We start from the raw sequence: 22,622 nt of genomic DNA on the forward strand, positions 1-22,622 counted from the left end.
ATCTAGCCCATTATGCAAAAATCAGGTTTGACATGATCAAAAGGGGTTAACCTATGAGAGAAGTCATTACTTATAAACAACGGTTCATAACGGATTGGTAGAAGCAATTTCTAAAAAAGATTATATAAACATAACACCAGTAAAAGCCCCAATTGTCTGGAAGACAGGTAATGACTACAATCACTGCTGATGCTGCAGGTTATAGCGGAAATCTGGTTGCTATGGGTGACAGCCTCATCTATGTGCAGCAGGCAAACAATCAGTTAAGGGAATGGCAGGCTGGGTGGCCAATGCTGCTTTATCTGCACCTGGTTCTGCCTTAAAATAAAAAAAAAGACTCCAAACGTCTCACCGCTGTACAAAAATAAACCATGTACTAGGATTAACTTCTTTATTAACGTTTCTGCTCTAAAAATCTGTGTTAAAAATCTTCTGTCACATATTTGGAATTTCTTCCATGCCTAGCTGGCCTCCGCAAAGTAAACAACGTCAACTTACAGTAGCCATAGTGAGGCACACTTTACAGTCCTGTATTTTCACTGCAATCTATTGTTACCCACTACACCAGAGACACTTTCACCAAATACATCTAGGTTTTCTGCATTAAAACGAAGGTTCCTACAAAGGCCTCAATTCACGGAGCATTATCAAACGTTTATCAAACACTTTATCAAACGTTTGATAATTTACCTCATGGGTAAAATCTCACTAAGGTGTTATATATTTGTTGAACGTTTTATCGGTAAAACATTCGATATATATATAACACCTTAGTGAATTTAAAATGAGATTTTACCCATGAGGTAAATTATCAAACGTTTGATAAAGTGTTTGATAAACATTTGATAATGCTCCATGAATTGAGGCCTAAGTCGCTTACAAAAATATGAGCTCTGCTTATTTTACTCAAAGCATTTACTCCGCTTCATAAGTATCTCAGTTTCACTGGAACCAGTTTCTATTTGTAAACCATGAGGGCCTGAGCCCACTGACACAGTTGTATCCGCTCCTGTCCACTTTTCAGCATCGCTTGTTTCCATATAGCGCTTTTTCATGCACCCTTATGGAAACGCGATCGCAGGGACAGCAGACAGTGCATAGACTGCACTGTCTGCCGTTTCAAAACATGCATGGCGATTCACTGCTGAATCGCTGCGCATGTTTTGCTGCATTTGGGGGCAATTCAGCCCATGATCCCATTCAGTATAATGAATGGGATTGCAAGCTCCGCCCCCTGGTAGTGACGCGCAATGCAGAGCCGCACGCCTCTGCGTTACATGGAAACCCTTAGAGCTCATTCCCATTTGCAACTCAGAACCGTGTGGCTCTGGGTTGCATGTGACTCCCTGGGGGGAGGGGGGGGAGGTATCCCATTCATTATACTGAATGGGATTGCAGGCGCAATCACCCTGAAATGCAGGCAACTATGTGCTGCAATTCAGTGGTGAATCACAGCACATGTATGGAAACAGCAGACAGTACAGTCTATGCCAGGCATGGGCAAACTCGGCCCTCCAGCTGTTACGGAACAACAAGTCCCACAATGCATTTGCCTTTATGAGTCATGACTGTGGCTGTCAGACTCCTGCAATGCATTGTGGGACTTGTAGTTCCTTAACAGCTGGAGGGCCAAGTTTGCCCATGCCTGGTCTATGCACTGTCTGCTGTCCCTGCGATCACATTATCATAAGCATGGCTGATAGGGCTCTTTTCCATATAGCATGCTAACATTGATGTGTAACTGAAAAGCGGACACAACTGTGTCAGTGGGCTCAGGCCCTCAGGGCCCTTTTACACTATATCAGTTGCTGTTGTTGTGCTGCTCACTGTTTATGTTGCCCTATGGCCACTGTCACAGCTACATGCAAAAACGGCGCCAGGAAATTTGGGCGCAGGGCAAAGTTGAAAAACCGCTCACCCTGCTCCTGCAAAAGTCCCAGTGGCGTTATTTACTATTCTCCCTCCAGGCCACCATGGAAAATGTAAATATGCTGGCGGCCAAATTACACTGTTTTTATAGTAATTAGCGCTCAGTCTTTTGACAGCACCCAAATTACTGCCCGAGTGCCACTACAGCCATAATTGACATTTAGGCCTATGGCAGCGCATTTCCCTGCTCTGTTTTGCACTGTCTCGCCTTTTCACAGTATAAGCTGAAAAACTGAAGCTGTTTCACAATGCACTGCTATGGAGAAAAAAAATGTATTGCATAGCAAAGCATTAAAAAAAGTTGAAAAAGGGCCCTTAGACTGCCAGCTAATATTTTAAAAAGCTACACGCCAGTGCCAGCTATGTTTGCATTGCGTTTATTATTATATTTATTCTCTATCTTCCAAAGTCGCAGTAGTCAGTAGGGATGTCAAGTGCAACTGTCAGACATAAAATAAAAAATCAATTCTTTATTTTTATCTGAAAAACAAGTAACAAGGATGCTAACCAGGCAATCAAAAAGTTAAAAATCCTCTATTACTTTTCTTCTCCATAAAACGTCATTCCCCAGTTTCCCTGGCTCTTATTTGATACATCTGCCGCACAAAAGAAGTTGCAGGGCATGCTGGGTTTTCTTTTTTCTTCTTTACTTTCCCTTCAAACGACTTAACTAATGCAGCCTGATTGGCTGAAGCCTCTTTCCCTCCAGTTTTCCCAACCCACACCTCTTTTCCTCTCTTATTGGTCAATATTTCTCATGCTGAGACAATGCACTTTCTACTGCAGAGCTGGGTGGGAGTGTCTGACGACTGGGAGGAGGGATGGGCAATGATACACAGACAGAGTAAGGGAGGAAACGATGGATAAGACATAGTCAAATGTTTTTTTTTTACTACAGAAAAATCACTAAAATGAAAATGTGGGCAGTGCAATACATATGTTATGTAAGTAGAGCAAGTATTTATCTACTGATGTATGTTTTTTGTGAGATAGTATGCCTGACAGCTCATCTTCAAGATACAAATACATTAAGGGCCGGTTTCCACTACAAAGTGATGCGAATGCGGCTACCTAGCCGCATCGCATCACTTCCGCCATCTCCCGATGCGGAAGTCGATTGAGGAGCTGAGACGCGGCTGCGGGCGGATGCGGCCGTGCGAGAATCTGCATGCTGCAGATTCTCGGATCGCTCCGCATCGACCCGCACAACATGCACACAGTGGAAACTCTTCCATTGCCGTGCATGTGTTTCAGCACACCTGCGGTGCGATGCGGCTATGTAGCCGCATCGCACCGCTCCTAGTGGAAACAGGCCCTTAAGGTGAATAAGAATTATGCAATTATGAAAAACTTTTGTAAAATGTGCTAATCAAATCTTGCAGAGAAAGTTCATTTTGAAGCTGTGCAAATTTGCAGTAACAAAAGCATAATTCTGCACTTACAATTATTTGCAAGTTTTAAAGGGATACTGTAGGGGGGTCAGGGGAAAATGAGTTGAACTTACCCGGGGCTTCTAACGGTCCCCCGCAGACTTCCTGTGTTGGCGCAGCCACTCACCGATGCTCCGGCCCCGCCTCTGGTTCACTTCTGGAATTTCAGACTTTAAAGCCTGCAAACCACTGCACCTGCGTTGCCGTGTCCTCGATCCCGCTGATGTCATCAAGAGCGCACAGCGCAGGCCCAGTATGGTCTGTGTCTGCGCAGTACATTCCTGGTGACATCAGCGGGAGCGAGGACGCGGGCGTGCAGGCGCAGGGGTTTTCTGACTTTAAAGTCAGAAATTCCAGAAGTGAACTGGAGGCGGGGCCGGAGCATCGGTGAGTGGCTGCGCCAACACAGGATGTCTGCGGGGGACCATTAGAAGCCCCGGGTAAGTTCAGCTCATTTTCCCCCGACCCCCCTACAGTATCCCTTTAAGTAAAGTAGAAAGTTGGCACTAAGCCTTACCTTTGCACTAAATACCTTTCAGGCTGGATTCACAGTGGTGCGTTACATAAATACTGTTTTTGTAGTTAACAACAATGGAGCTAACTTGGACTAGCTGAATTGCAGGCTGCATACAATTTGTATTAAAACTGCATGCAAACAGGAATAATTAGCATCTTACTGGCTATTTATACACACCATTTGTTTTTTTACACATAAAATTGTGATATCCCAACAGATGAAGATCATACACATTCAGGTTATCAGCAGATATGTGCAAAATAATTGTACCGGTGTATACTTTTACTTGAAGGGAATCTTAAGTAAATAAAACCTTACCTTGGGCTTCTTCCAGCCCCCTGGACTCCTACTGTGCCTCTGACGTCCTCCTAATCCTCTTCAGACATCTGTGGTGACGTCTGCAGAGCTAGCCAGTCGTGGGTACTGAGTACACGTGGCACCGAGCCTTGTGCACCCTGGTCACGCTCCCAGCGCCAGGAGCTTTTTGCGTATGCGCAGTAGCAAATTACGCATGTGTGTGCGGAGCGTGACAAGGGTGCACACGGTTCTGGGCCACGCGTGGCAGTAGCCACCGACTGGGAGCCGTCACCACTGCCCGGAGGGGAACAGTAGGAGTCCAGGAGGCTGGAAGAAGCCTCAGGTAAGTTAAAATCATCTTTTTTTTTTTTTTTTTTTTTTTTTTTACTTAAGATTCCCTTTAATGCTCCGTCTACACGGAGCGATGTGACTGATCAATCGAGCCGCTGATGCTTAAAACGCATACTCGATTGATAAGCTCGATTGATAAGATCCGTCAGGTCGGATTTCGCCACCGCCGATTCCCTGCTCGATCCCCACGAGGGGGCAATGGCAGGGAATCGAGCGGAAGAAAAACGGCACCGGCGGGGACAAGCGGGGGATCGAATCCGTCGCGGGCGAGCAGGGACGCGGCGGGTACGCGCGGGGATGCGGAAGAGGCAATCCGGCGGCTAATCGAGCCGTCGGATCGCCTCGTGTAGACGCGCCATAATAGATAGGGACGATCTAATTGATATCTCAGGTCTCCCTGTATATACAATCCCTGTATAGACAAGCACTGTTGGCCTTGCCAAACAGCAATTTCTAAAGGTGCGTACTGCGTCCGGTGGGACCCGATCCCCTTGGGCGACATCTCTGGGCTACACAGACATGTCAGCTGTGTAGCCGACGACATGCTGTGTTGTTTTCAATCATTTTTTCATAATACAGTAGAATCTCATAGTAAACTGATATAGTAAAATCAGTCCTCAGGCCCCAGCAAATGTGTCCGTATAAATATACAATGTATGACCAATTCTGATATAGTAAACTACTTTTCCTGGTCCCTTGGAGTTTACTATTAGGTCGCATTCACAATGGGACGTTGCAGAGCTGCATTATAAAGTCTTACAATGCAGCTTACCGCACTGCAATGCCAATCCTATGGGACGTTCACAGTGCGATGTTAGCGTTGTGTAGCGTTATGGTAACTCACTGCTTGCAGTGCGTTATTTCTAAACGCACACATTACCAGGTACAGAGACACATACTTTTCATTGCCTGTATGCTTTCCTGTAACTACTGTAGGCAACTGTTACGCAGCATTAATGTGCGTTACCACTTTTTTTTGCATTGCGTTATAATGCTGCGTTGTGACTTTAACGCTGCATTACAACGCAACGTCCCACTGTGAATGCGACCTGAATGGATTCTACTGTAGGAATAAAATTAAACACGAGTATGGTGTAATGGTCAGATTGTGGGTGCGTGGTACACTGTAAACATTTGACTAATCAATCAGAAAAATTGTAATTCTTGAATTGAAAATACATTTTAAAAATTGTATGGTGTGTGGCCACCTTCATATTGATCTGCCTGAAAGCATTTGTCTTGCACTATACCTTTTGTTACTTAGAAGAAATTCCCATAGCTGGGTACACAGAATGCTGGTATTCTGGTATTTCCAGCATTAAACTTGTATTCTGCCCTTTGTGAAATTAAAAAAGGGCACAGATTGGGTTTGATGGTTTGTTATTGCTTTTTTAAACAAATGCCTGCCACACAAACCTGTTTGGTCACTGTCACTGATTAATTGCTGCACACTTGAGAGTACTGCCGATATTTACTGAGCAGTAACATTCCAACGTGCACCTGCTGATGTCAAAATATGTTGGGCATTACATAACACTAAACAAACCTAGTTTAAAACCACAAGTGTGCCATATGGATACTCCATCAGTGCTGCAGTTTTGTAGTCTCCCAAGTGAACACCGCATTTTATACAGAAAACTATGATTTTGTACATTACTGTTCAACTTGCCATAATCTCTGCTGATAAAATAAAAATAGCCCCTCATTGTAGCCCCTTACACACTCCTAGGAGTTTCGGTTCACCAAGAGCTTGCTGGGTACTCTGTAACTCTAATAAAATAGTAAATACTTATGTGCTTCAAGTATGCAACAGTTTTCAACAGAGTTTAGGGCCTCGTTCACATTGCACGCATTGCCGTCTGTATATTGGCAACGCGTGTAGGAGGCAGACACGCACGGACATCAGAAGTGCATATACTGCACTGTCTGATGTTCACATTACATGCGTTGTGGTCCACACATTTTTTTGCAAAACGCACGGCTGACCAATTCACTACAAGTCAATGGAATTAGCCACACAAATCATAATAATGCAGACTGCCTGTGATCATACGCGTTGCGTTCCGATCGCACGGGCACCTGCGGGTTGTTTTGTGAACGAGGCCTAAGTATTACACGCCCATTCATCATCTGATGCTTTGCGTTGCCTTTTAATGATTTTCTCCATAGCAGTGCATTGTGAAAAAGCTTCAGTTTTCAGCATATAGTGTGAAAGAGGCCATAAGGAAACTTGGACACTGGACTGCACCTCAGTTGCTTACAGTTCCAACTGACAGCTACTGATTTAGTGTAAAAGGACAACTGATGTGCAGTACACTTTTCGCAGAAATGGCAAACTTTAGTGATGGATGGTAATACCTTTTATTGCCTAACTGCAGATAAACTGTGCAATAAGAAATGTATATGTGCAGAGCAGCAATCAGGCCCAGTGCACACCAAACCTGCTAGCAGATCCACAAAATGCTAGCAGATTTTGAAACACTTTTTCTTATTTTTCTGAAGCTTTTCAGCTAGCATTTTGCGGTTTTGTGTAGCGTTTTTTGTGTAGCAGAATTCATATATTGTTACAGTAAAGCTGTTACTGAACAGCTTCTGTAACAAAAACTACTGCAAAACCGCTCTGAACTGGCGTGTTTCAGAGCGGTTTGCGTATTTCCTATACTTTACATTGGAGGCAGAAACGCCTCCGCAATCCAAAAAATGCCTCAGCCCGGGAGTATGCGTTTAAGCAAAACGCCTCCCGCTCTGGTGTGACCCACCCCATTGAAATACATTACCCTAGCGTATCCACAGCCGCAAGCAGCTGCAAAAACGCCTGAAAACCCGCTCGGTTTGCCCCAGCCCTCAATGCGCATTTAAACCATCCCATTAACAGCAGTCAAAATAATAAAATATGATAATCTATCACAAGCCATGAATGCTATGATAATCTGGTTTGAAGCAGTGGGGTGGGGGAACAGCTTACACCGATTATACCACTGTTAATAGTTGTAATGGTTATGTGCTGGAAACAATCAGACCAGACAATCTCCAGAGAAACAAGATACTGTACAAAACCTTTGAAATGTTTAAACTATTCCACAGAGACAATGCTACTCTGAGTCTGCAAGCCTGTAAAGGCACACACATGCTATGCTAAAGGAGTGGACTACAGAATTCAAAAGGATCTAAAATCTAAAAGCTCTTTTAGTGCCCTGACACACCAAATAGCGTTTTGGGGTAGTTTTCGTTTTTGTTTTTGTTAAATGTCTCCATTGACTTACAATAAAGAACAAGCAATAAAAAACACATATATAAGTAGATAAATACTACTTCTACTTACATAACAGATGTATTGTGCTATCCACGTAATAATTCCTGTGAATTTTATAAAGGAAAAGCAGAAAATCCTATTCTAGGCAGTGGCCATCTTGCCAAGCTAATGCTGACATCATATCCTCCCTGACTCTTGCATTCCCCCCTCCCTTCTCTTGCTCATTGTGTATTCATTAGCTGCCCTCCTCCCAGAGTCTTCAGACACTCCCACTGAGGTGTATACTAACAACTGCACTGTCTTTTTTTTATTTACACATCCAATCACTGAGTCACTTCAGCCTTGCTTGTAAACACACGTAATCAGAGGGTGTTTCTGATAAGCAGCTAGGCAGAGGAGGAATATATTATAGATAAAAAGAACTCCCAGCATTCAACTCTTTGGCACTGTTTGGCACTAGGGCCAGTGCTCCTAAAGTATATGATAACTACAAACCATAACAGCAGAAAAAGTTTTGCAAGTTTTGATTGCAGGATTAGCATTTTATCACTTAAAGTGGACCCAAATTAAAAATACAAGATTTCAGAAATAAAATCTATTTTCTAAATTATAATAATAAATAGCAGCCTTTTTTCAGCTGCATGATGACAAATATAACATATTTTACATTTATTGGAGGAACCCCTCCCTTCCTTTCAAATTGCCGGGACAAAACCTGGCAAACTGGTGGAGTAGCAATGGAGGAATTGCTAATGGCTGCCCCCAGTATAACCCTAGTTATGAAAAGAGAAGGGTGAAAAGCATGCACTGAAATGCTCATAGGTTTGAAGGAGTGTTTATTTATCTTTGTATGTGTTAGAGTGGTGCAACTAAATATTTGTAATTAAAAAAAATGTTTGGTTTGGGTCCGCTTTAATACACTCAGACCAGTTGCTGTTGAAATTTGATTGTTATGGTGACAACACCTCTTTAAAATCGCTGCAAAATTGCCACAATTGTGATTTTTCAAATATTGCCATTGCTGCAATTTTTCCACGATTTTAATGTAAGTCGATGGAGGCGTTTTTTTCAAATTCGAAAAAGACCCCAAAAAACGCTATTTGGTGTGACAGGGCCCTAAGTCAGGATGTTCCACTCCTCTTGCATCATATATTTCTATTCACTGACTCTTCTTATGTAATGTACAGCACTGCCTACAATTGTCACTTTAAAGACCTACAGTTGTGTTCAAAATGATTCAACCCCCACTGAAATGGAGTGTTTTGGCCAGTTTGACATTGATTTTGATCATTTCAGTCATCTTGTTTACACTTAAATCAAAGAGGCACTTGTAAGTCAGACAAATATAACTTTTATAATGAACTAACCACAAATGTCTTTTCTGAGCTCACATCATTATCAGTTGTATTCAACCCCCAAGTGACATTCATTCTTAGTGCAACATCCTTTTCCAGGTATAACAGCTTTTAAATGTCAAGCATAGCTTGACACAAGTGTCTTGCAGCGATCTATGGACTTTATAGATTAATATAAAAATGGTTAAAATGTAGATAAAGTAAATAAAGTCCAGTGGAATGAAACCTCTCGTGCATGGCTTGTTTCCTCTGTGCATGCACAAACCTTACTCTGGCATGCCCAGTCTGCATGCACTCGCCAGGAGCACAGCCAGAAGTTGAATAGGAAGCCAGCGCTGGAATGGTGGGCTCTACGAGAATCCGGAAAGCCTCTGGATTATCCAAAGGCTTCAATCTCATGCTTAAAGAGCACCTGTAGGGAACAAAGTGCCCCTAGTTACTGAAGGGTGGGGGGAGCCTCTGGATCCTGTAATGGTGACTGGATAGTGTAATGGTTAAGGGCTCTGCCTCTGACACAGGAGACCTGGTTTCAAATCTCGGCTCTGCCTGTTCAGTAAGCCTGCGCCTATACCTTGGGCAAGTCTCCCTAACAATGCTACTTCCTATAGAGCGTGTCCTAGTGGCTGCAGCTTTGCCGCTTTAAGTTCACCAGGAGAAAAGCGCAATATAAATGTTATGTGTTTGTTAAAGAAGCTTATCCCGTTCCCCTCCGCCCATCCTTTCTAGTGCCCAGGTCCCCCTGAAAATGCACCAATGAGGGCTTGTCGCCATGCGCGCAGGCGCAGTAGCAGCTATCCAATGGGCTCTGGCAAACATCTATCAATATTAAGATCAGACCAGGCAGGAAATTTTGATTAGATGCAGTGAGGGAGCGGCGATAGATCGATGGCTCATGCCATTGCACTGCATCGAACAGTGCAACTCGGCAGTTCGATAGAGTTTCAATAGGTTTCATGGTGAACTCTATTAAAGAGAGTCTGAAGCGAGAATAAATCTCGCTTCAGACCTCATATATAGCAGGGGCACGTGTGCCCCTGCTAAACCGCCGCTATCCCGCGGCTTAACGGGGGTCCCTTGACCCCCAAATCCCCCTCCGTGCAGCGGAGGAGCGCTTCCTGGTTGGGGCAGGGCTAACCGCCGCAGCCCTGCCCCACGCACGTCTGTCAGCGCGTATCTCCGCCTCTCCCCCACCCCTCTCAGTCTTCCTTCACTGAGAGGGGCGGGGGAGAGGCGGCGATGCGCCGCTGATAGACGCGAATGGAGGCAGGGCTGCAGCCGTTAGCCCTGCCTCCAGGAGCGACCAAGCCTGCGACCAAGTGTCGCAGTGGGGGGTTTGGGGGTGAAGGGACCCCCGTTTAGCGGCGCGTATGCGGCGGTTTAGCAACTATGAGCTCTGAAGCCAGATTTATTCTCGCTTCAGAGTCTCTTTAAAAATCTGTATGCCGTGTATAGAGGGAATTGATCTCTTTCTGATCAGATTCAGATCAGAAAGGAATTGATCGGTTTGCCACGTGGGGCATGTAAGGCTGACCTTACATGTTTTATTGCCTCAGCTGAATAACACAGACTTTCAGTGTTCCAGAGACAAAATCTATAAAACTGACTTTTTTATTATCTATCCCCTGCACCCTGAAGCTGTTTTCTGCCAGACAATATGTTTATGGCTGTAAAGAGTTATCAGTGAGGCTAGAAGCCCACTAGGCAGTGCAGAAAACCACGCTATCGGCGGCATATGTAAGTTAAACTCCCCCCCCCCTTTTTGCAGGCAGCGCTACTTCAAATTATGATTACGAGTAGCTACGTACTCATAGCTAACATTACTAGTTATAGCACATGCATTAGCATAGCCAGGAAATGATCCTTGGTGCTAGTATGGTTTAGGTGACCCAGGGGGAAACCTTATAGGGAAATTGTGCTAATGCGACTGGTTGCTGTTTCAACAGTTTTATAATCACAGCACACTCTACAACTTGAAGCATTGTAATTGGCCCAATAGTGTGAGGGCAGTTCTTATAACTACCTCAGTGTTCTCCCCAGAATTTTTTTCCAGCCGAGGGGCATGAAAAAGTAACCGGTGGGGTGAGATGAGAGAATGCAGGGCTGTTGCTTCTGTGTGCAACTCTGCTTACAGAATAGGAGGTGGTGAGCCGATGACAGCCGGGTGCTCACCAAAAGTAGCCGGGTGGAGAACCCGGCTAAAAGAGCTCAGGGGAGAACACGGCTACTTATTTGAACCGTAAAAGTTGGTGCTGTTGAAACTACGAACAATCGCCTTACCAGAATCTCCCTACGGGATTTCCTGCTGGGTCACCTAAATCATACTAGTACTGAAGGGTTCACATGGCAGCCTCAAAAGCTCTTTAAAGCGGACATGAACTCAGACCTTCCTCTCTGCTCTAAAAGATAAGCAACAGGATAATAGCTCTTAAAGAAAAATATTTCTTTGTTACAGCTGATTGAATCCTGCAATGAATCTGCAGTGTGTCTACTTCCTGCTTTCATGGAAGCAGACACAGGGTTAACTTCCTGTGTTTAGCTGCTCTGTCATGGCAGCCAGCTGACAGCGCTGCGTAATATGTTGGCGCTTTATAAATACAATAAATAATAATAATAATAATAGCTAAGATATCAAATTACACTTGTGCTCAGTCACAGATGAGGGGGAATTAGACAGGCTAAGCTATCTAAATACATACAGGGTGCATTTCTGTAAGTTTTCCATCTGTCCTGTGCAAGAGTTCAAGTCCACTTTAACAAAGATAAACAAATTCTAACTTAAGATAAATTGTTTTGCTCAAAAAAACAGAATTACCATAGAGTGAATCAAAGTTTTGCATGAGTCTAATCAGTAGATGGTCAATAAGATGTAAATAATTTTGCGCTAGTCTACTTGAGGGGACCCAGCAGGAAACTTCACAGATTCTCCAATCAGAGCACCCTCTATAACGCAAAGCATTGTAATTGGCTCAATAGTGTGGGCATAGTTTACTACAACCTATCTGAAACCTAAAAGTTCAAATAGGTGCTCTCCACCTAACCACATTAGTGGAACGATCCTATTAGGTTTACCGCACGGTCCCCTCAAGTACTAGCTCCAATTATTCTGGCTTGCATGCAAATATCACGCAGATGGTGTGCAATATGGATTTGGACCTATCAAATCCAGCAAGAACTGTACCTGACTGGCCCAAATCAAAGCTGCATGAAATCTGCATGCAAGCAGGTAGAATGATTTGGATCTTACTATCTCTAGTAATCAGATTCCAGAGCCAAAATATTACCTGACAGCTGATTTATTATATAACCTGAAAAGTATAAATTATTCTTGCACATCTGATTAGTTGTGTGTCAGCCAATGTGAATTCTGCTCAATCTAGAGAAAGATGATGACCATAATGCTACATACACACTTGAAAGATAAATGAATGATCTTAGGCCTCATTTACACGCGTAGATGAGGCTGCGATCCGGCGGCTCGATTAGCCGCCGGATTGCCTCTTCCGCGTGCCCGACGCGTCCCCGCTCGCCGCGCGTGCGCCGTATTCGGAAGATAAGCCGCGCTCGTCCCCGCCGGCGCCGCTTATCTTCCGCTCGATTCCCTGCCATTGTCCCCTCGCGGGGAGCGAGCAGGGAATCGGCGGAAGCAAGATCCGTCCTGTTGGATCTTATCAATCAAGCCGCATCAGCAGCTCGATTGATAAGGAGCATCGTGGCCGCATCTACGTGTGTAGATGCGGCTTTAGACCAATTTTACCTCCTTCCATGTAGTATGAGAGCCATACTCTACACAGTCTATTCTACGGAGCTGCACTCCCCATCAGATAACAATCTTTGCAAGATGCTGCACACAAAGATGCTGTACACATGCAACAGATCAGTATCTGCAAAAGATCTGTTCCGGCATAATGCATTCATAGTCTATGGGATCTGCAGATCATCATACACACCTTGTTTAACAGACAATCATCTGCAGATCAGATCCACCAGGATGGATTTTCAGATCTGCAGATGATTGTCAGATATGCAGATGAAGTTCAGTTAAACCAGGTGTGTATGATGATCTGCAGATATCATAGACTATGAATGCATTTTGCAGGAACGGATCTTTTGCAGATACTGATCTTTTGTGTCTGTACAGCATCTTTGTGTGCAGCATCTTGCAAAGGTTTTTATCTGATGGGGAGTTCAGCTCAATAGAATAGACTGTGTAGAGTATGGCTCTCATACTACATGGAATGGGGTAAAATTAGTCTGTGATCTTGCCTTTCCCAAAGACTTTTATCTCAAGTGTGTATGTAGCCTTAGGAAAGGGGTTGATTGAACAGGTTACAAATTGCAGTCATTATGTCCTTCCCATATTTCCCCATGCCCAACTTACGTCCCCCTCATCATAACATCAACTGTATTACATACCCAAACATTTGTTTTTCAATCCATGCTTAGGGTGCGTTTCCACTAACGCGAATTCGCATGCGTTCCCCGCATGCAAATTCGCATAACCAATAAAAGTGAATGAGCCTGTGTCCACTTGTCAGGAAAACGGAGCGTTTTCTTGTGCAGGAAAAATCTGCTCAGCAGAGCCATCCGAATTCGGACACCGCACACATGCATGCGATTCGCATACAATGTATTTAATAGGGAATTCGCATGGTGTTTTTTCATGCGAATTTTCATGCGAATTCGCATACGATTTCGCATGGAATCAATGAAAAAGCACACAGGCACTGACATGGTTAAATTCGCACACAGCGTCATCCATGCGAAATCGTATGCGAATTCGCGGTAAAATTCGCATACAACCGCATGCGATTTCGCTCCTGCATGCGAATTCATCCGTGGAGAATCCGCGGCGATTTCCAACCGCACTAGTGGAAACGCACCCTCAGTGTGATTTGCCTTAATCAAAGGATGTTCACTTAAAGCTGAATTATCGAAAATACCTTCTGTTTTAAGACAGCAAATCACACTAAGGGCTCAGACACACTATAAGCGCTTCTCTGAGCGTTTGAGTCATAAGTGCTTCCTGAGAACTTAAAAAAAAAAACACCACTCCCATTCACACATTAAAATTGCAGTAAAAACACGTAAACATCACCGCATTTGTGTACATTTTTCCGCATTTACAATTTTATGCGATTTTTTAAGGTGATTTTTACACGATTTTACAGCAATTTTAATGCAAGTGATTGGGAGCGATTTTTTAAAAGCCCTTAGAAAGGGCTGATGATTTGAAAACAGTCAGAAAAGCGCTTATAGTGTGTCTGAGGCCTAAGCATTGCTTTTTAGTAGGAGGGCTTTTCGGTCTCTTTTATTCCCCTATACTTTCCTAGTGGTATTGGGTCACCCCAGCTGCTTGGATACTCCGTTTTCCAATCCATGCAAAGAAAAAAAAAGCCTTTAGTGTGAATGGTTGCATGAATACATAATGAATTTTCATTAAAAAAAAAAAAAAAGTCTGCACAGCAGGCATATCAGGAAAAGACATACCGACACACAATTATTTACTAATCCGAATAACATGACTGCACTGATCATCTGATCCCTGCAAGTTGCTCTCAATATATGCCAGAGTATCAAATGCTTACAGAACATTTTACTTTGTACAACAGGCTTGAACATCAGTAGCATACCTTTGAATGCATTTCACCTTGATCTTTTCATCATATTCGTAAGTGCAGAGAACTCTACCAACAGATCGATAGCAAATAGGTTAGGGTCAGCCAAGAGAAAACAACTGTTGCTATTCTATCAGAGTTCCACAGAATTGTAGCTGTATACATGTAACAACCAACTCTGGGAGAGAATAAAGTGTTCTAGAAAATGTACAGGAATGCTGTGTCAATACAACTGGGGATTAGTAACACCACTGGGCAGAAGCCAAGATGTGAGAAATCAGCAAGGAGCAGCATCACATAAAGGCACTGGCACAAATCAGCTGCCCCATCCTGCACGGTACATGACACTGCCCCCTGGCACAAATCAGCTGCCCCATCCTGCACGGTACACAGCACTGCACCCTGGCACAGATCAGCTGCCCCACCCTGTACAGTACATGACACTGCCCCCTGGCACAAATCAGCTGCCCCATCCTGCACGGTACACAGCACTGCACCCTGGCACAAATCAGCTGCCCCATCCTGCACGGTACATGGCACTGAGCCCTGGCACAGATCAGCTGCCCCATCCTGCACGGTACACAGCACTGCACCCTGGCACAAATCAGCTGCCCCATCCTGCACGGTACATGGCACTGCCCCCTGGCACAGATCAGCTGCCCCATCCTGCACGGTACATGGCACTGCCCCCTGGCACAGATCAGCTGCCCCATCCTGCACGGTACATGGCACTGAGCCCTGGCACAGATCAGCTGCCCCATCCTGCATGATATATGGCACTGCACTCAGGCATAGATCAGCTGCCCCATCCTGCACGGTACATGGCACTGCCCCCTGGCACAGATCAGCTGCCCCACCCTGCATGATACATGGCACTGAGCCCTGGCACAGATCAGCTGCCCCATCCTGCACGGTACATGACACTGAGCCCTGGCACAGATCAGCTGCCCCACCCTGCACGGTACACAGCACTGCCCCCTGGCACAGATCAGCTACCCCATCTTAAACTGTACATGACACTGCCCCCTGGCACAGATCAGCTGCCCCATCCTGCACGGTACATGGCACTGCACTCAGGCATATATTAGCTGCCCCATCCTGCACGGTACATGGCACTGCCCCCTGGCACAGATCAGCTGCCCCATCCTGCACGGTTTTTGGCACTGCACTCAGGCATAGATTAGCTGCCCCATCCTGCACGGTACATGGCACTGCCCCCTGGCACAGATCAGCTGCCCCATCCTGCACGGTACATGGCACTGCCCCCTGGCACAGATCAGCTGCCCCATCCTGCACGGTACATGGCACTGCCCCCTGGCACAGATCAGCTGCCCCATCCTGCATGATACATGGCACTGAGCCCTGGCACAGATCAGCTGCCCCATCCTGCACGATACATGACACTGAGCCCTGGCACAGATCAGCTGCCCCACCCTGCACGGTACACAGCACTGCCCCCTGGCACAGATCAGCTACCCCATCTTAAACTGTACATGACACTGCCCCCTGGCACAGATCAGCTGCCCCATCCTGCACGGTACATGGCACTGCACTCAGGCATAGATTAGCTGCCCCATCCTGCACGGTACATGGCACTGCACTCAGGCATAGATTAGCTGCCCCATCCTGCACGGTACATGGCACTGCCCCCTGGCACAGATCAGCTGCCCCATCCTGCACGGTATATGGCACTGCACTCAGGAAGATTAGCTGCCCCATCCTGCACGGTACATGGCACTGCCCCCTGGCACAGATCAGCTGCCCCACCCTGCACGGTACACAGCACTGCCCCCTGGCACAGATCAGCTACCCCATCTTAAACTGTACATGACACTGCCCCCTGGCACAGATCAGCTGCCCCATCCTGCACGGTACATGGCACTGCACTCAGGCATAGATTAGCTGCCCCATCCTGCACGGTACATGGCACTGCCCCCTGGCACAGATCAGCTGCCCCATCCTGCATGATACATGACACTGCCCCCTGGCACAGATCAGCTGCCCCATCCTGCACGGTACATGGCACTGCACTCAGGCATAGATTAGCTGCCCCATCCTGCACGGTACATGGCACTGCCCCCTGGCACAGATCAGCTGCCCCATCCTGCATGATATATGGCACTGCACTCAGGCATAGATTAGCTGCCCCATCCAGCATGGTACATGACACTTCTTCCTGCACCGCTCGGGTTTCACAGACGCAGATGACGTTTGCCATGGCTACAGACAGTTGTATAGGATCCAGAAGCACGTAACAATAAACACGATCCATGGCAAGCATCAGTGCCCTGCCCTCCTTCCCAGCAGGGCTGAGCCCCTCACCTTCTTGTGTTTCTCCTGGTAGGGTAGTGCTAACCAGGGCATGTCCTTCAGGAAGAGCTGCCATTTCTTCTGATCAGGGTCCGAAGAGATGAAGACAATCTCCAGGCGTTCCCGGGTCTTAGAATAGAAGTCAGTGAGGCCGGGCAGTAACTGTTGGCAGGGAGCGCTCATCCCACAGCCGAACAGCAGCCCAATAAGCGTGGCTCGGGAGCCCAGAGACTGCACGTCCACCTCCTCCCGCTCTGCCGTCACCAGCTTGTCTCCCAGCAGCTCCACCAGCAGCCCCGGGCCCGACATGCTGCTGCTCGGCCCTCCGCAGTGTCGCTCCTGCACGCTTGGCTCTGGGAGTCCGTGACGCGCTCCCCGGTGGCCGGGAGGGGATGAGCCGCGTGCGCCACACGAGCTGCGCCGGAGTCCGGGCTGCACTGAGCCGATTGGCTGCGGCGGAGGGAGCCGGTTGCACATGGGCACAGGGAGAGAGGGGTGGAGAGACCAGCATGGATACTGTGTGGGAGATGGGCTGCTGCCTGGTGCCACTGACATACATTCACATCACAGACTGCTCCCATGCAGCTGGTCAGACCTCTGACCTTCTGTGTTGCCGGTGTGGCAGAAATAAAAGTTTTAAGAAAAGCATTTTCCATCAGTTGGTTCAGTGGTATGAAAATGGAAGATGTCATAGAACTCGAAATTTGGGGTTGGCAGGTTTTGGGGCACCATGTCAATTGTTATGTATAGAACGCTTGGGATGGCCCAATGTAAAACTGCGCACTGAGCCCCAAAGCTCCTTAGCTACGCCACACATATAACCGACCCAACTGCATACAATTTGCATGCAATACCGATTTATTTGCAGCTCATTGACCATCTCCTGCAAGTAAAAGGTGGGTAATGAGGAGCTAAAAATTTTAACTTGCATACAACTCAAAGTGAACTTGAACCAAGTACAGTAAAATTATTTAAAGTGACCCTCCCTGAGACAAATAGATATAAAAGATTTATACATACTTGGGGCTTCCTCCAGCCCCCTCTGCACTGATCGCTGCCACACTGTCTTCCTTCGGCTCCCCGTTCTCCCGGTAGAAGCCCTGTTAGCTTGGTAAGTTGGAGGCACACTGCGCAGGTGCAGAACGCTCCTTGCTGCAGGAGCGAGAGGCACTGCGCATGTGCCGACTGGCCAAACTTACGGGGCTTCTACTGGGAGAACGAGAAGGCGGAGGAAGATGGCATGGGAGCGATCAGTGTAGAGGGGGGCTGGAGGAAGCCCCAGGTATGTATAAATCTTTTATATCTATTCGTCTCAGGTACACTTTAAAATAAACACATGATGTACCTTCAAATGAATATTGCATACTTACCCCGCAGTCACTTTCTCTCACCATTTTCTTCTTACAATAATTCCTACCAGGGCCACGCATGTGCAGCATGTCCCGACTCGTGGAATTAACGGGCAGCTAGTGAAAGCCCGGGAAGATGGTGAGGGACCAATCAGCCTGAAGGTGGCTGGAGGAAGCCCCATGTATGTTTACATTTTCTTTCTGTGTTGTCTCAGGTTTCCTTTAAAGAGAACCCGAGGTGGGTTTTACAAATCCTATTAGCACACAGCGGCTGGTTCTGCATATAATGCCCAGCCTCTGTTGCTATATTATCTCCCCCCATCCCCCCCCCTTGCGCTCTGCTATGCCCCCCAAAGTAAACCGCCATGCTAGCGGCACACAGCTTGTCGCCAGCAGGCTGTTTACATGTACACTGTCACGCTCCCCCGCCTCCTCTATTTTGCTGCTTTTAGGATGCAATTAGGATTTGTAAAACCCACCTCGGGTTCTCTTTAAAGGGAACCTAAACTGAGAAGGATATGGATTTTTCCTTTTAAAATAATACCAGTTCCCTGACTCTCCTGCTGAACCTGTGTCTAATACTTTTAGCCCCTGAACAAGCATGCAGATCTGGTGCCCTGACTGAAGTCAGACTGGATTACCTGCATGCTTGTTTCAGGTGTGTGACGCAACCACCACTGCAGCCAAAGAGATTAGCAGGACTGCCAGGTAACTGGTATTGTTTAAAAGGAAACAGCCATATCCCTCTCAGTTTAGGTTCCCTTTAAAGCAGGGGTAGGGCACCGATGGCTTGGGAGCCAGATGGGGCTCTTTTGATGGCTACATCTGGCTCACAGTTATGCTAGATCCACACCATACAATTTTTCAGCCGACTTACCTGCCTGATCGATTATTTCCAGCATGTCCGATCTGAGGATCGATCGATTTTATGAGCGATTTCCGTTTGTTTCAATGGAAATCACTCATAAAATCAATCGATCCTCAGATCGGACATGCTGGAAATAATCGATCGGCATGTAAATCAGCCAGAAAATTGTATGGTGTGGATCCAGCATTAGGGGATGATTCACTAAGCTACACTGCTCAAGCAACGCAGCTTAGTGTGGCAGCGCAAGTAAAAAAAATTGAAAGTAGGCACGGTGCTGCTGTAGCATGCACTACTAACTTACTCACGCTACCCCAATACTAATGGCCACACCATTTGTCCCATATTTACAAGTAAGGTATGCACACCTAATAAATTAGTACTAAAGACTTACAATAGAGGGTGCTGAGTCAGTAAATAGGCCTATAATAGGCCATACACTGCCACTATATATACAAATAACTCGCACACCAGCGTAAAGATATATGCAAAGATAATTTATAGATGATAAATCTGCCCATACAAAAGTATGTCATAAAAAGTTCACAGCAATTGTAACATAGGCAAACACCACAGCAAGTGAAATTAGCAGCAAATGCACATTAGGGAAATCAGTTGAAAATATCAGCATTCATGTTTGATACTGCAAGGAAATACATAAGAAGGTAGCTAGTGCAAACAATCAAAACGATATCCCCATAGTGCCTGATATTAGTGTTGGGCGAATACCTGGATGTTCGGGTTCGGGAACGTTCGCCGAACATGGCCGCGATGTTCGGCATGTTCGGGCCGAACCCCGAACTCCCCGAACATCCCGCTTTTGGGGGCCCTATGGGGTCGCAGGCATAAGGGGGGAGCCCCGATCGCGGGGGGGGGGTCGGAAATTCCCCCCACCCCCTCCGCTAGCGCTCCCCCCTCTGCCCGCTTCCCCATACAAAAGTTTGACGAAAGTAAAATAGTACCGGTGGTGGTGGCTGGCTGCTGCAGTGGCTGGCTGGCACTATGAAGTGACTGAGGAGGAGGAGTCGGAGTAGGACGCGTTGAGGGAGGCCGGGCAGCGGGCGGTTCAGCGGTAGTACCCTTGTGGTACTTCTGCCCTTTCTCTGACCTCACGTCCTCTGCATACGAGGGTATGCGTCATCACGCAAAGGACGTGAGGTCAGAGAAAGGGCGGAAGTACCACAAGGGTACTACCGCTGAACCGCCCGCTGCCCGGCCTCCCTCAACGCGTCCTACTCAGACTCCTCCTCCTTAGTCACTTCATAGTGCCAGCCAGCCACTGCAGCAGCCAGCCACCACCACCGGTACTATTTTACTTTCGTCAAACTTTTGTATGGGGAAGCGGGCAGAGGGGGGAGCGCTAGCGGAGGGGGTGGAGGGAATTTACGACCCCCCCCCCCCCCCCCCCCGCGATCGGGGCATGCTCCCCCCTTATGCCTGCGACCCCATAGGGGGGCCGTATTCGGCCGAACAGGGCCCTGTTCGGCCGGGCATTCAGCAGTTCGGGCGAACCCGAACAGTTTGGCCGAACACCACCAGGTGCTCGGCCGAACTTGAACATCACCCGAACAGGGTGATGTTCTGCAGAACCCGAACAGTGGCGAACACTGTTCGCCCAACACTACCTGATATATACCCTGACAGCGCGCCGTTTCGGAAATAGTCCTTCGTCAGAGAGTATATAGAACCTTCCGGCTGCTGTAAAAACTTAAAGAAAGTGAAGCCTTAAATACCTTATCACTTATACGCCACCCGCTCTGGACATCTAAGCCGGCCAATTTGGCGCATCCGAGACTACGCGGCAGCCGCCGCGAGTCCCTGTGCGTCACTTCCGGTAACACGTAGATCCGCTTCCTGTGCAGCCAGCCACCCGGAGACAGACTAGCCATCCCCAGTATGGCAGCCGCACATGCGCGAGCGGAGCAACGGTGCCGGGATCTCACCTAACACTATACACATACATAAACAAGCTACAAATTACAGCCAAATACACAGTAGAACATCCAGATAGCGGGGGCTTCAAAATTTGATCAGGAAGAGATGTCCAGAGTCCAGATATGGCGAAAACACATATAAAGGCATAATGTAAAAAAAGAGTAAAAACATCAATTAATTACAAAAACCGGAAGTCAGTATAAATCTTAAAGAGGAAGGTCAAAATTAGTGTGCTAGTAATTTAGAAAGTCAAAAATGAGCCAAAGTCACTAGAATTGATCTGACCTCGTGGCCCCCAAGTCAATACCCTTCATCTCAAAAATGGTGATAAGTCCACCTCCTCATTCATCCCATTAGGTATTTTGTTATCAAATCTATAGATCCAATATAGTTCTCTCTGTAGCAACTTCTGCTCCAAATCCCATCCCCTATACGACGGGGTCACCTCCTCTATCACCCTAAACCTCAATTGGGTTACATTGTGGCCCGCCTCCCAAAAATGCCGTGCAACAGGCGAATCCATCTCACCGCAGCGAATATTGCTGCGGTGCTCACTTATCCTGGTCCTTACCTCCCTAGTGGTTTGTCCGACATACAGTCGTCCACATGGGCATAGCAGGTAGTACACCACAAATTTAGAGGAGCAATTGGCAAAACCTTTCAGCACAATGCGCTCTCCTGTACGTGGATGAGGAAAAGAGGGGCCCCTTTGTACGTAACTACATTGTGCACAATGTCCACATGAAAACATACCCGTAGGTCTTGGTAAGCTGTTAAGCCAATTGCCTCGACTGGAGGTCGGTGAGCTGGTGCTCCTGGCATGAACTAGGGAGTCCCTCAAATTCCTGGAACGTCGGTAAGCGCATATAGGCTGATTACGGAATGTGTCAGCTAAAGCCGGATCGCTGCTCAATACATGCCAATGCTTTCTGACTATCTGTTGTGCCTGCAATGAAAAAGGTGAATAAGTTAGGACCATTGGAATCCGCTTTGAGTTTGTTTTGGGTTTATTCTTTAAAAGGGAAGTACGATCCTGTCTAGCAGCCTTCTCCAGGGCCTGATTAAGCACATCGGGGCTATAACCCCTTTGTCTGAAGTTCTCCAGCATAACTCCCGCATCTCTAAAAAAGGCCTCATCCGTAGAAGAAATTCTACGAAGTCTTAAAAACTGACTAAAGGGCAATCCCTTTTTAAGCCTCTGTGGATGGTAGCTCTTTGCCAACAAGTAAGTATTCTTATCAGTCGGCTTCCTGTATGGAGCTGTGTGCAATGTACCTCCCTCAACAGAGACCAAAACGTCCAGAAAATGGACCTGTGATGGACTGAAGTCTAGACTAAAGGTGATAGTAGGAAATGACCCATCCAGGTCCTGTTTAAAACTAAGGAGAGATTCTTCAGTACCTGTCCATATCAGAA

General features: G+C 46.6%; 1 protein-coding gene across 1 annotated transcript in view; it reads right to left on the reverse strand.

The window, feature by feature from the left end:
• Nucleotides 1-17,502, reverse strand: part of NXN (nucleoredoxin) — a 186,433-nt gene extending 168,931 nt beyond the window's left edge. Inside the window, exon 1 of the mRNA XM_068268609.1 lies at nucleotides 17,070-17,502. Coding sequence (XP_068124710.1) covers nucleotides 17,070-17,366 — 297 coding nt within the window. The 5' untranslated portion in view covers nucleotides 17,367-17,502. The remainder of the gene's footprint in view (nucleotides 1-17,069) is intronic.
• Nucleotides 17,503-22,622: the final 5,120 nt, after the last annotated feature.

The sequence above is a fragment of the Hyperolius riggenbachi genome, chromosome 2 (assembly GCF_040937935.1).
Source record: "Hyperolius riggenbachi isolate aHypRig1 chromosome 2, aHypRig1.pri, whole genome shotgun sequence".
Lineage (NCBI taxonomy): Eukaryota > Metazoa > Chordata > Amphibia > Anura > Hyperoliidae > Hyperolius > Hyperolius riggenbachi.